Below are 13,182 nucleotides of genomic sequence, written 5' to 3'. Positions count from 1 at the left end.
CATAGCAATCTGGAATGGCACTTGCCTGGTGCTGTCCTTTTGTTTTGTTTATAATCTAGTTTGTCATTGGCTGTGCCGCTTTCCCAAACACCAGTGCGACACACAGTTCTGGCAATGTGGCATGGCGCAGTTAATAACAAGGAGTGCACCATTTTGTTCTGTAGTTTCCAGGCCTCAGCAGACCCACAATCCAACAAAAATTGGGTCACAATGCACAGTTTGGGAAAGGCTGCTTTACAAAATACCAAGCATAAAGGAAAGGCTCTAATTTTAATCTCATCCACCTCAATAGTTCATAGAAACCTGCTGTGACTAAATGGGGGCAGATCTATATATGCCACACCTGCTTTTGTGCCCTACGTTCACACATAAGGACTTGAGTGTAAAAACATGCAGCCTCCAAAACAAAAGTATCAACTGCAGATTACTTGATTAGGAACTGCACAATCCTAACCAGGTCTACTCAGAAGTAAGTCCTATTTTGTTCTATAGGGCTTACTCTCAGGAAAATGTGGTTAGGATTGCAGCCTAAGATTTATACCTGATTGATTTAATTGCTTGATTTAGAAATGAGCTTGAATTCTTCTCCACCCCCACCCCCCCAAGTATGCAATGTTAATTTGACACCTGAGTGTCTGCAGCATCTAGTAATGTTGGGAGTAATGAGAATAAATGCTCTTGAATTTTTAGGAAAACATGAAGTTCTTTTATTCTGGCCGTGTGAGTGAACTGGAAAAGCAGATGGCCTTAATGTCTGAGAGATGGCGGCATCGGGACGAAGAATATGACAAAATGCTACATCTGGTGCAGAACTTCCAGGATCAAGTTACCCAGATGAGTGACAAAAGTGAAATATTGACGCTCATAAAGAATGTAGTGGGCCAGCATGCTAAAGAAGCGAAAACAGATGAAACTTTGCACGCCATGGTAATGTGGAACTTCTGCTTCCAACGGGGAATTCAGTGTGATCGCTGTTGAATTGTCACTAAAATGCTTTACCTGTTTGGATGCTTAGGCAAGAAAATTGAAGTGGGAAATTGGAATTTGTGTGGGTGGGTAAAAGCATTTTCAGCCTGCACTGGGGGGGGGTGTAATAGTCTAGCAAATTATATTTCAGTTATTCAAACTGGAAACAGTCCAATAGACTAAATTTGTTTGATTAAAACTGAGGATAGGAACATGAAAAACACACTTTTGAGATGCAGAAGCAACACCCAGTAGGTTCCGTGCAAGTTTCTGTGTGAAGATCAGCAGAGTTGAATCATTCTAATTTGCTTAGGCCTGGATGCAAACAGCGCACCTGCTTCTGCCTACCCAGAGGGGGCTTGGGCGCAGCAGCTCCCCTTCTAACCTCTCCCAGTGCAGCGACACCCCACCCAGGAAACTGGGACAACTCTCAAAAGCAGTTTAGCCCTATGGCACAGGGCAGGGAGGGGGACAGGCAGAGTATTCAAAAAATGAAAGTCGGGTCTCTCGGGGCACGCGCAGGGCCTCAGGCACACCTGCAGTGGCTCTTTCCGTTGGAGCCAAGTTGCCAGATTTTCCACAGGTGGGTTTTATTCGAAGAAGGATTTTGCAATTATTCTTTTCCCTTTTGTTTCTTCCAAAACAATATGAAATATCTTGCCTGGTCATTAATTATGGAGAGAGTGGTTATCTGGGACTGCACTTGCGAAAGCCTTTCAGCCTTTAAACGTGGGAAGAATCCAACAGATTCTTTCCACAGTCTGATGGCTAATCATTGTATGACTCTGAAGCTCTCTCTGTTTTATCTTTAAAGCCCGACTACTTGGCCTTGCATCAAGAACATGAGTGGCGCATCGTGGTCTTGGAAGATCTCCTTGCAAAACTCTCTGAGAAGTCTGAGGTACTGGTAGGCTTCTTTAATTTACTTAACAGAGGCTAAAATTCTGGGTATGCTTTTACTTGGAAGGAAGTGCCAGTGAAACGTACAGTATGATTCCAAGCAAACATAGGTGTGGGGGGGGGGGCTGTGGAGAGGGGATGTTTTTAGGGCATATGTTCAGTGTGTGTGGAATGATAGTGAGGCTCCAGGGACTTAGCTGTGCACTGTGTACAGCTTAAGGGCTTGCTTCAGAATTCTGGGCAGTGTGCAGGGATCCTATGGCAGAACCTTAGAGGTTCCCCCTTACATGCTGATAAGGAAAGTATTCCTGAAAGTGTAAAGCTTGTTTCCAAATTGCCAACTTAAGGAAGACTTGGGCACAGACAGAGAGTTCAGCATCCTCACTAAAGTGCCAGGTCTGTCTGTCAAGAAAGGCAAGTTCAAATCCTCACTCACCTCCAAACCCTACTAGGTGGCCCTGGGCAAGACATAGTCTCTCTCACAGGATGGTTGTGAGGCTGAAATGCTTTTCTAAGCTGCTTCGAGAGACTTGCGCTGTGTTGCAAAGTACCAGATAGGTTTGGAGAGCTAGAACAGTGTTTTTCCATCATTGAACTATTTGCCTCCCACCCCAGGGTGCATTGTCTAAAACAGGGGTGTCCAAAGTTTTTGGCAGGAGGGCCACATCATCTCTCTGACACTGTTTCGGGGGCCGGGGGAAAAAAAATTAATTTACATTTAAAATTTGAATAAATTTACATAAGTTTACATAAATGAATTTATTAAAGATGAACTTATATGAATGAATGAAGGTCTTGCAATAGCTCAAGGCCTATAAAAGGCCTTGCACAAAGCAAGGCTTGCCTTTCCTTTGCTGCCACTGCTGCATCACAGATGTGAAACAGCAAGCAATGGAGGGAGCCCTCATACCACAGCTCATGTGAAAGGTCGAACAGTTGGCCATCATGTTGAGAGCAGTTGCATCGGGCCAGTGTGGGCTCCAACAAATCTCAGGAGGGCCAGAGGCTCATTGGAGACTGGGGGCTCCCTGAGGGCCGCATTGAGAGGCCTCAAGGGCCGCAAGTGGCCCCCGGGCCGGGGTTTGGGCACCCCTGGTCTAAAACATTAAGTCAAACACTTCTCTGACGTGCTAGAAAAGAAGGAATGTCCTCTGATCATACAGGAGAGTGAATTGGATTGACTGAGGTCTTATTTGGGATAAGCAAGAGAGAGAGAGATTTTTCACTTGCCAAGGAAACCTAGTGGAAATAAGATTAGAAACTAGGTTTCAGTCTCCTGATAAATTGTCTCATGTGGAACTCTATATGTTATGTATGGTCTCGTGTGTCCTCTGAAGAACAGACTGTGCCATTCAGTCTTGTGACTTACCTCCGTCCCCCGTAGCCATATGTTGGGCTAATTGACAGACGTTGGATTACAGTAACAACCACCTTAGAGTAGTTTTAAGAAGGATTTCTCCAAGTCACATGCAACTCACAGCTGGAGTCCAACTTCTGCCACCTACGCAGAGAGAACATCCAAGCTCCAATTATTGATGCTAAGGGGGTTTTTGCAAACTAACACTGATTTCTGCTGAATTGGTTCCCTATCTCTACTGCCTCTGCTAGTCCCAGGTCTTGTCACTTGGGAATCTCTGCTTCCTGGTTACCCTTTTTAATAGCTCAGATTAAGGGAATGCATGTGATTTAATAATTTCTTGTTTTTCAGGGCATCCAGAAGGAGCTTGAGGTGACCAAAGCAAGAACAGCAAGGTATGACTACAGCAAATAGGTTCACTTGTGTCTGATCCAGTATATGGTCTTTTTATTATGGTCTTGTGCTCTTGTTTATCAGTGACAGTGATGAACAAAACCAGCGCCTCTTATCGAAGATTAAGCATGTGGAACTGGAGTTGGCTAACATGAAATCAGAGCTGCTGGGACTGCAGGGCATGAAAACTTGCTGTGACTCAGTTGATACACTTCATGGAAAGGTACATTCAATTAGGATCCCTTCACTAACAAATAATGAAACCCGGCATTTGTGTAACCAGATTTGATGCAGCCTCTTGCGCCCAAACTATTATTTCTGGTGCAGTTTGATTAAAACAGGGTCATGTTGAAGCCACTCAAATGTAATGTTTGGCACAGGGTGGCAGTCTGATTGTTGGGGAGCGGGGGAATAGCAAACATTAAGCCATTTCTGCCCAAAGTTGCATACACGCAACAGGGACCAAATGTGTGCACCTGTGGGCCAGGCAAAAATGGGTTAAAACAGATTCTTTTTTTTAATTTTGAAAGCAATCCCCAACTAGTAGTTTAATTTACCATGTGGTGTTATGTTTCTAGGTAGATGCCCAGGTTAAAGAATCGGTCAAGTTCATGCTTTTTGGTAACCAACAAGGAGACTTGCCGGAATCGCTGCTTCAGTGGCTCACCTCCAAATTCGTGAGCAAGGATGACCTGCAGGTTTTGCTACAAGACTTGGAGATGCGCATCCTCAAGAACATAACTCTCAACATGTCCGTCACAAACTCGCAACCCATTTCAGAAGTGGTCACAAGCGTTGTGAATGAGGCTGGGGTTTCAGGCATCACCGAAGCGGTGAGCAAGCAAAGACCACTTCCGCCTATGGTTTCCCAGTTTCCCCTCTGATGGTGCAGCTTAATGTTGAAGTACATCTAATTATAAGACAGTGACCATAATATTTCTTTGTGATGAGTCTAAAACATCCTAGGCTTTATGCAGAATTTTTTTAGATGATGCAGAACTTGCCTGGAAGCTTACAATCTAATAAGGAAGAGGAAATTAAGGTGACAGATGTTAAGATCTTGAGCATTTGGCACCTGTTTCGATTTCTTGATGCAGGGAGGCAAGTTGTGCTGCTATTTGGGACCCTCAGATCTAGTGAATGAGTCATTGGCATGCTTGGGCATTGCTTTGTAAAAGCAAATTGGCATGCTTGGGCATTGCCTTTGTAAAAAGCATGTTCAGATTTGTCCCCACAGTATAAGCCAATTCTTCTATGACAGTTGTACAATGGGTGTTTTACTTGCATTGACTAGTCAAAGTGCTGGAATAAAAACTGTCATGACTTCTCATTCTCTTTTCTATGTATCTATCTGCAGCAAGCACGCATCATTGTCAACAATGCACTGAAGCTTTATTCTCAAGACAAGACTGGCATGGTAGACTTCGCTTTGGAATCTGGAGGCAAGTACAGTAGGGGGAAAATGTCTGCCAAAGCCTGTTTCTACCCAGGGACTGTGAGCAGCAGGTTATAAAGCACCCAAGCAGAATTTAAATCCTTATTTTACCCTTTGTCAGACTTAATCTTAGACACTAAAGTACTTGTGTGTGAGATGATTGGAAATGAGAATTGAGTGGGTTGGAACGGAATAGGTAAAATACCTGTTAGTTTTGTTAAGTAAAGCAATCTGCCCTTGACCACTGGAGAATTCTTTAAAAAAAAATGTAAAAAAAACCCCAACCAATATGCTTCATTTTTTTTAAGCAGTTAGTGGTGGGAGTTCAGAAATGTGCCAAAGTTCTCAGAGTGCTTCTCAACATGACAGTGTGGCATTAAATGGGAGACCTAGTGAGCACTGAAAAAGTATATTTGGTGCAAATGTTCCCTCTACAAAGTTGGGAATCGTGGGATTTATTCTCAAAGAGAAGAGGAGAAGGTGGGGATGAGTGTGACTTCTGATCACTTAAGTTAAAGGGGAGGTATATTTATCTGTATTAACCCTTAGATTGGCGTGAGTCACATGGCAATTGTATGGAGAACCATAATGCAGACCTGACATCATAATTTTGATTTCAGCTATGATATATGTATATCCGCGGATGATGTGTTCCTGGCCCCACTGCGGATATAGGAAACAGTAGATACAGGGGACCCTAGCTCTGCCCCCCCATACCCATTACCTTCATTTATGTTGCACACTGGCATTCCTGGAGGGGGGGGAACACTAAGTTCCTTCAGGTGCCAGGCACCTAAAGAAACTTCGCATCCCCCCCTCCAGCAACACCAGTGTAATTGCACAAAAGAATCATGTACTTCCTTTAACCAGACACTATAAGCAGAAAGCTTGTAGCAAGAAAAGCAGGCAGGCAACCTTCAGCTAAAGGGAACTGCTCAGCAAAGCTGCTTCTTGTTAACATTTGCTGAGTCACCCTCCCTAGCTGCAGGCTGGGTGCTTGCTTGTCTTGCTACAAGCTTTTTGCTTAACATGTCTGGTTAAAGGAAGTACATGATTCCTTTGTGCGACTTCGTAAGTGGAGGTAATGGGTGGAAGGGCACAGTGAACTGTGGATATGGGGGGGGGGTCGTCTGTATAGCACACTGATGCTATTTATATCTGAGTTGAGGCTGGTGTGTTTGGGCAGGCAGCATCTGTGCATGTGTTCATACGTACCCAAGAAGCATCTGAGGACTGTATTGTTAAACAAGGACTGGGAACGTTAGAAGTCAAATTGGATGCTTTCACAAGCCTCGTTTGGCCTCCTTGGCTCTTCCAAGGTAAGGCTGTGCTGCCCCATGGAGGAGAAAGTAGATACTCCTACCCATCAGCAACCAGCAAGTGATTTGACTGGCTTGTCTGAAGTTCCACCAAAAAGTTGTTGAAAACAGCAGCATTGTAGCAGAACTTGTTTAAGTATACTTTTTCCCAAACTGTATGTAAACTAGTCCTGCGTTGCCTTAGTGACAAAATGGAGTAGTTTCCTAATGATCAGGTTGCGTGCATCAACTTCTGTCTCTTCTCTTCAAGGTGGCAGTATTCTGAGTACCCGCTGTTCAGAGACTTACGAAACCAAAACAGCCTTGATTAGTCTCTTTGGGATTCCTCTGTGGTATTTCTCTCAGTCTCCTCGAGTCGTGATCCAGGTAATTGGAGTGATAGCAACTTAGGAGGCGTGCTAGTATAATTCTGTGTAAAAGGCATTGTGTTTGTATCTGATGTGTTCTTGCTTTATTCATTGAACTATTACTTTTTCCCCTTAACCTCCTCAGCCTGACATGTATCCTGGAAACTGCTGGGCTTTCAAAGGATCGCAGGGATATCTTGTTGTTAGGCTCTCCATGCTGATCTACCCTACAGCATTCACCCTGGAACATATACCAAAAACGCTCTCGCCCACAGGCAACATCACCAGCGCACCAAAGGATTTTTCAGTATATGTAAGTGTGACAAAACCAGATGAGTGCAAGTTGGCTTGTTAACACTCCCTTTCCCACATGGTAGTTGCGTTCTGTCACTTGAAAAGGTGTGAGCCTTAAAAAAAAAATCCACATAGATTGATCTGAGCTGCTTGGGAAGGTATTTGTCTGAAAAATGCGAGAGCTTTCAGTAAATGATAAGCCAGGATGTTTAACTCTCAATGATAGCACGTGCAAAATAAAATCGGAAAATGACGATGCAACTATTTATAAAATTCAGTTGTCATTCCGAGCATAGAGAATACTTTAGTTACTTGTAATACACTATAACTGAGCAAACTGAGGTTTGCTATGGTCTGTATTCAATCCAAGAGCTAAATGGCTGCTTCTCTTGAAAATATTTGTGGGGGAGGAACGTGTGTTCCTTATCCCTCCTTTTATAATCTCTTGGTTCTGTGGATTGTTTCTTGATTAAGCAGCACTGAAGTCAGTGAGGCAAGATGAGTCATAGTGTACTTAAATCCCATTTCTTCCAAAGGAGTTGGTCATGAATATCTTAGGATACACCCCAATGTCATGGTATACTGGATCTTTCCCTTTTAAGGCCTGTGGGAGTCGGAAACGGGGGCTACATTGGCTGCCCATTTGTTTCCGGGCCCAATTCAAGGTGCTGGTTTTGACCTTTAAAGCCCTATACTGCTCTTAGCCAGGATATCTTAGAGACCACCTACTCCCGTACAATCCGGCTCGCCCTCTCAGGTCATCAGAGAAGGCCTTTTTACAAGTGCCGCCACCCAAGGAGGTCCGGGGGGCGGCTGCAAGAAATAGGGCCTTCTCGGTAGTGTCACCAACATTATGGAACTCCCTTCCTCTTGATTTGAGAATGGCTCCCTCTCTTGAGAGTTTTCGGCGAGGCCTGAAAACACTGTTGTTTATACAAGCCTTCTGATTTCTGGCCTTCTTAACATTTTTATACATCTTTTAGCGTTTTACAGGCTTGATTCCTCTGTGATTTGCTCTTTTATTCTGTCTTTTATCTGACTACTGTTTTTATGGCCTCTGTAATGTGTTTTTAAATGTTTTTATCTGCTATGTGTTTAATGTTTTTAAAATCTGTTTTTTTTTTACATGTTGCTAGCTGCCCTGGGTCCCTTTAGGGAGAAGGGCGGGATATAAATAAAGTTGTTTATTATTATTATTATTATTATTAAATCTTAACAGAATCTTATGCCTTCTCTGGTGAGAATTTGGAGAATATTAAATTCCTTTTGTGTGTTGGCAGGGTCTTGAAAATGAATATCAGGAAGAGGGTGTGCTTCTAGGGCACTATATGTATAACCAAGACGGAGAGCCGCTGCAGATGTTCCAAGTGACGGTATGTTGATATCACTGGAAGAGTGCAGTTGTAAAGTATACTTGTATTTTTGCTTCTTCATGTTCTATATCCATGCCTGTGTTTTCACAGGAGTGTCGTGGACTCATGACATGCAGATAGCTGCCTGTTCTAAAGCCACCCTCATTGTCCAAATTTGACTCAATGCAGGTGCCAACCACGCATCAGGTGGACTTCCTTGTACCTCCTGCACGGGACCGGAAGACTTTTTAGGTCGCATCCAGGAGGTACAATTAGGCCTTTTCTGTGGATTCCTGTCTGCTGATTCCATTATCCACAGAAACTGGCATCTGCGGGGGGTCCAGAAATGGATCCCCCACAGATGCCAAGGGCTGACTGTATTCTGTTCTGTTCCTTGACTGGTAATCAATTGACTACGCCTGTGACAATTTAATATACAAATATCTCTTGTTTGTACCAGCCTTACTCATATATCCGCTGAAGCTGCTAACTAGTCCCCAGAAATGTTTATTAGCCCCTTTGCTGATGATACTTCTCATCACAAGACCTTTTTGACCTGTTCATGAGGACTTGGCAGCAGATGAGAAGGAATGCGTAGCAACTGGTACAGAATGCAAGATTGTAGTTCTTTAAAGGTAAAGGCACCACTCGCCAACTCCGTACCCTTGCTAAGGTTCTATTGATTTTGGTGGGAGAGATTTAAGCATGTGCACTGCTCCTGGTGAAATGGGTGGGCATTACCATTGGGTTGTATTAATAATGTGTACTTCTCATTCAAATAAATAATATTTATGCTACAGATGCTTTTTTAAAAATAAATTAGCAGATATTCTAAGATTGTGCTCATTTTTTTTCTCCCTGCTTTGGAGGAGGCACCCGAAAAACCATTCCAGATTGTGGAACTGAGGATTTTTTCGAACTGGGGCCACACGGAGTACACATGCCTCTATCGGTTCAGAGTGCACGGGACGCCTGCCGGATGAACATGATGCGTGTGCTTTCCTACTTCTTGTTGTACATTTTTCTGTCTATATGTATATAAAGGGAAAGCCTGGAACACTGGAGTCCTTCAGAGATGAGGGATACACAGCATGCTGCAGAGTCCATACTCCTCCTCGGCTAAGCGTAGAAGACGGCCAGCAAAATGGTACACCAAACCCAACGGTTATATGCTCCGATGCTCAGCTTGTAACTGCCAGACAGCTTTATATCTTTTTTTTAACGTGTTCATTCAGAGAAAAATATTGCATGTCATCCGCTCTCGTTTTTGCAACACCCAGTTAACAAACAGGTAAACATTTTATTACTTCAGAGTATAAAGCTTTTAAAACTCTCTTTGGGGCAGCTAGGACTCGGCTTTTAATGTTTGGGCTTGCCTATGCACTTCTCTTAACCAGAGATTTAAAAAAGGGGATCCTGAGTGCAATTGTCACACTGGGTGACTTGTGCAGTTTCCAGTCATTTTAATCGGGCTTGTGTGAAGTTTTCACACAAGTCTCTCCTCCCCTCTTGAAATGAATGGAGAGTTGTGCGGCATGAGTGCATTCTAACTACACCTCCCAATCCTGACTTCATGTGCTCCATATTTCTCAGCTGGATTTTCCACCAGTGCTGTGATTTTGAGGGGAGAGTTCCAATCTCCGCTTTTATCCATCTCCTTGATTTGGAACATCTTGCTAAAAGAAAACTTAATTGATAAAAGTGTCTCTTGATTCAGTGTTGCCAACAGCAGAGAGAAAACAGAACCCAAACCTGTAAAAAAGATTATGGAACAACATACATGGATAATGCTTGTTTTTAAATAAAAATCACCATTTTAAACCTCTTTGCAACAACAACAACAAAAGATTCTCCTCTTGAGCAGGTCTGGTGAGTGATTGAATGAATCAGGATGTTCTCTTGGGGGGGGGGGGTAATGAAAGTGTGGCCAAGTGCTTCAAGAAAAGGACAACTGTGAAGGAGGAAGAGGCCACTTACAAAAATGGCTTGGACTGAATTGTGGTACAAGAGATTGCAAAGTAGATGTTGTGTGAATGTAGAAGAGCAACCAGACTTAGAAGGGGTTGGGCCAAATGCAGTCATGTGTCAGCGTGATTTGTGCCTGGGGCTTCTTGACACATTCTGTGTTTTTGTTGAGTTTATCTTCTCTCAAAGCCTTGCTGGAGTACCCTGGGCTTGCTGCTAGTCTCTGGAAAGCCAGGGGAAACCTCACAAAACATGAATGTGTGAAAGAAAGCATTAGGGTGTGCATGTGTACATCGGTTTTCCAAAAACATCACCAATATACTTAAAACACAGCAATTGGACTGTAAACTTCAGGACTGCAGTTGCAGTTTACCAGAAAATTCTACATAATATGGAAGTCTCCTTTAACTGACCAACTATTCACACACCTCTACAACTTGGAATCTTTTTGAATTGAATTTGGAAATATTTAGAAATCTTCTTTAAAAAAAAAAAAAGACTCCTTCAATGCTACCTTACTCATGATCTGCTTTTGGGGGATCAATTTATCATAATACACACATTGTATTCTTGTTGGAAAGATGAGATGGTGCTAACTGGTTTTCTTAATAGAGTTAGTGTATGTTGCACAAGAGTCCTCAAATATTTATAAAATGTTTTCTCCAGAGGAAGACTGTTCACCTAAGTTCAGCTAGAAATGGAACCAATGGCCTGTTGAAAAGAGCTTGCTAAACATGTACAGGTGTTTCATATATTGTAGGTTAAATATATAAATTGGAATTATCCTATATAAAACCTAAGTGGGGGGGCTGAGGGGGAGGGGAATATTTTTGAATAACACTAACTTATTTTTAAAGATAGGACTTTGTGCAATGTATTTTTGTAAATGCTTTTTCAAAAATATTTGTCTCTGGTATCCTTTGCTGCCTCCAAACTGACACAAAGCTATTGAAAATGTTTAAGAGTTTTAATTTTTGAAAGTGCATGTAAAGTTTGGAACTAAGTAATAAAATTTCTTTTTCTTTTTCTTTTGGGTAGTTATGCTGAATGTCTCCCTTAAATATTTCTGGGATTTTCCTGGGCCCTCCAAGCAGTTGACACTGCCATCATTACAGTTTTTATATGTAACTCTTGGCAAAAACCTGTGCTTGATGGGCTGGACCTCATACACACAAAGTAGTAGACTGCTTGAGCTGCTATTTAAAGGCTTTTCAAAAGGACTGGACAAACTGGGCTAACAGCATTATCTTGTGAGGGCTTAGAGAGTTTTAATGTACCTACCAATGAGAGGTAGATCTCAGAGGCAAATGGGGAAATGTTAGATCCTTTATTGAAATTATTTATATCCCATCCTCTTTATTTAGAAATACAATATAATATTTATATCCCATTTTCTGAATAAACAGAGTGCTGAAGTTGTGGTGTACAGTATACAGAAAAAACAGTAAAATACAAAAATAGAAATTAAATATAAAGTGCAATAATGGCCAAATAATACAGAATGGCACAAATTTAAAAAGCTTAAAATGCATACTCCCACCATAAGCAACTAAGAACTTCATGCCCTGCTTAGGGTCTTGGAGGGATCAGTTTGACACTGTTGGGCGCGATGCTCCAGTGGAGTGAAGAGGTTCTCATGCTTTTGCTGAGGCACTGCAAGCACTTGATTCCTCTCCACCCTTTCTCCACTGCCTTTCCCTGCCTCCTTGAAGATTTTATACAGAGTAAGGTGGGGATCTTCACCTTACTTCACCAGCGATATCAAGTGTGTGTGCCACTTTCCAAACCTGTATGCCAGACAGGGCATCTGCTGGAAAAATGAGTGCTGTGAGAAGCGGATACTCTCTAAAAAGCAAGCATCGACCTGAGGCCGGACAGATGAAGTAAATGCAACAAGAATGTACTGAATGTCCATGTATGGGCTGTGATGAGAGGCACTATAAACATGCAAACCAATTAGTAAGGAGGGAAGCAAGAGCTCTGAGTGCAATTACAAGGTTACAATTGCTGAACTGTTCCTTTGATGCCCTTTTCTCCATATATCTTTATCCCAGCTGAGGAGTGATCAGTGCTGGCTTGAGAGCATCTGGCTACCAATTCCCACCCCTCCATAAAATGGTGTTTCTGTAGCATGCAGAGAAGGGGGGGGGAGGAGGAATGCAGATAGTCCCAAATAGTGGCTGAGCACTGAACCAAGCTGTTCTAGGTGGATGTTTGTTCCCTTCTATCTCCGGTGCCCAGCAGCCAGCTACTGCCTCCTCCTCAGCACTGGCAACGCAGCTTAGGTGGGCGAACAGGTTTAAAACGATGTGGCTATTGACTAATATGAGAGAATTCAGTGTGTCAGAACAATCTTCCATCAGTACCACTAAAGTTAATGAGAATTCCTTCCATCAGCCTGTGTGATGTCATCGGGGTGGGGCTGATGATGTCAACAACTGGTGTGATGTCAGCATATGGCTTGATGTCAACCACCTGTGATGTCATCGGTGTGGGGATGGTGATGTCAACCATCTGATGATGTCATTGCCAGTCACTTAAGGCAGTACTTCGAAGAGGTGCTTGGGGAGGCCAGGAGGCTGCCTGCACTTTCCTGAGAGTAAGGGCCCTGGGGGAGGAGGCGGTCTACCCTCGAGCAAGCACCCCTGAGGCTCGGCCTCCTCTCAGCCGCCTCTCTGCAGCCTTGCTCAGGCGTGGGAAAAAGCTGGGGCGGTGACAGCAGCATGAATGGCTGGCCACGCCCTCCCTTGGTCGCCATGGCGACACTGCCTTTCTTCCCAGGGCCCGCCCTGCGCTGTCACGTGACAAGACGTCGCTTGCCACGCCCCCTCCTGCCGCTCCCAACGCCGTGTCC

At 43.4% G+C, this 13,182-nt stretch overlaps 1 protein-coding gene across 11 annotated transcripts in view; it reads left to right on the top strand.

Moving 5' to 3' along the window:
• Positions 1-11,355, top strand: part of SUN1 (Sad1 and UNC84 domain containing 1) — a 44,131-nt gene extending 32,776 nt beyond the window's left edge. For all 11 annotated transcript variants that reach the window (XM_066609455.1, XM_066609457.1, XM_066609446.1 and 8 more), the window contains 10 exons: positions 691-927; positions 1,781-1,867; positions 3,575-3,618; positions 3,701-3,839; positions 4,195-4,449; positions 4,974-5,058; positions 6,621-6,736; positions 6,863-7,030; positions 8,292-8,384; positions 9,233-11,355. In XM_066609455.1, coding sequence (XP_066465552.1) covers positions 691-927; positions 1,781-1,867; positions 3,575-3,618; positions 3,701-3,839; positions 4,195-4,449; positions 4,974-5,058; positions 6,621-6,736; positions 6,863-7,030; positions 8,292-8,384; positions 9,233-9,346 — 1,338 coding nt within the window. In that variant the 3' untranslated portion in view covers positions 9,347-11,355. The remainder of the gene's footprint in view (positions 1-690; positions 928-1,780; positions 1,868-3,574; positions 3,619-3,700; positions 3,840-4,194; positions 4,450-4,973; positions 5,059-6,620; positions 6,737-6,862; positions 7,031-8,291; positions 8,385-9,232) is intronic.
• Positions 11,356-13,182: the final 1,827 nt, after the last annotated feature.

This window comes from Tiliqua scincoides, chromosome 13 (assembly GCF_035046505.1).
Source record: "Tiliqua scincoides isolate rTilSci1 chromosome 13, rTilSci1.hap2, whole genome shotgun sequence".
NCBI lineage: Eukaryota > Metazoa > Chordata > Lepidosauria > Squamata > Scincidae > Tiliqua > Tiliqua scincoides.
This window is presented reverse-complemented; position numbering and strand designations above follow the sequence as displayed.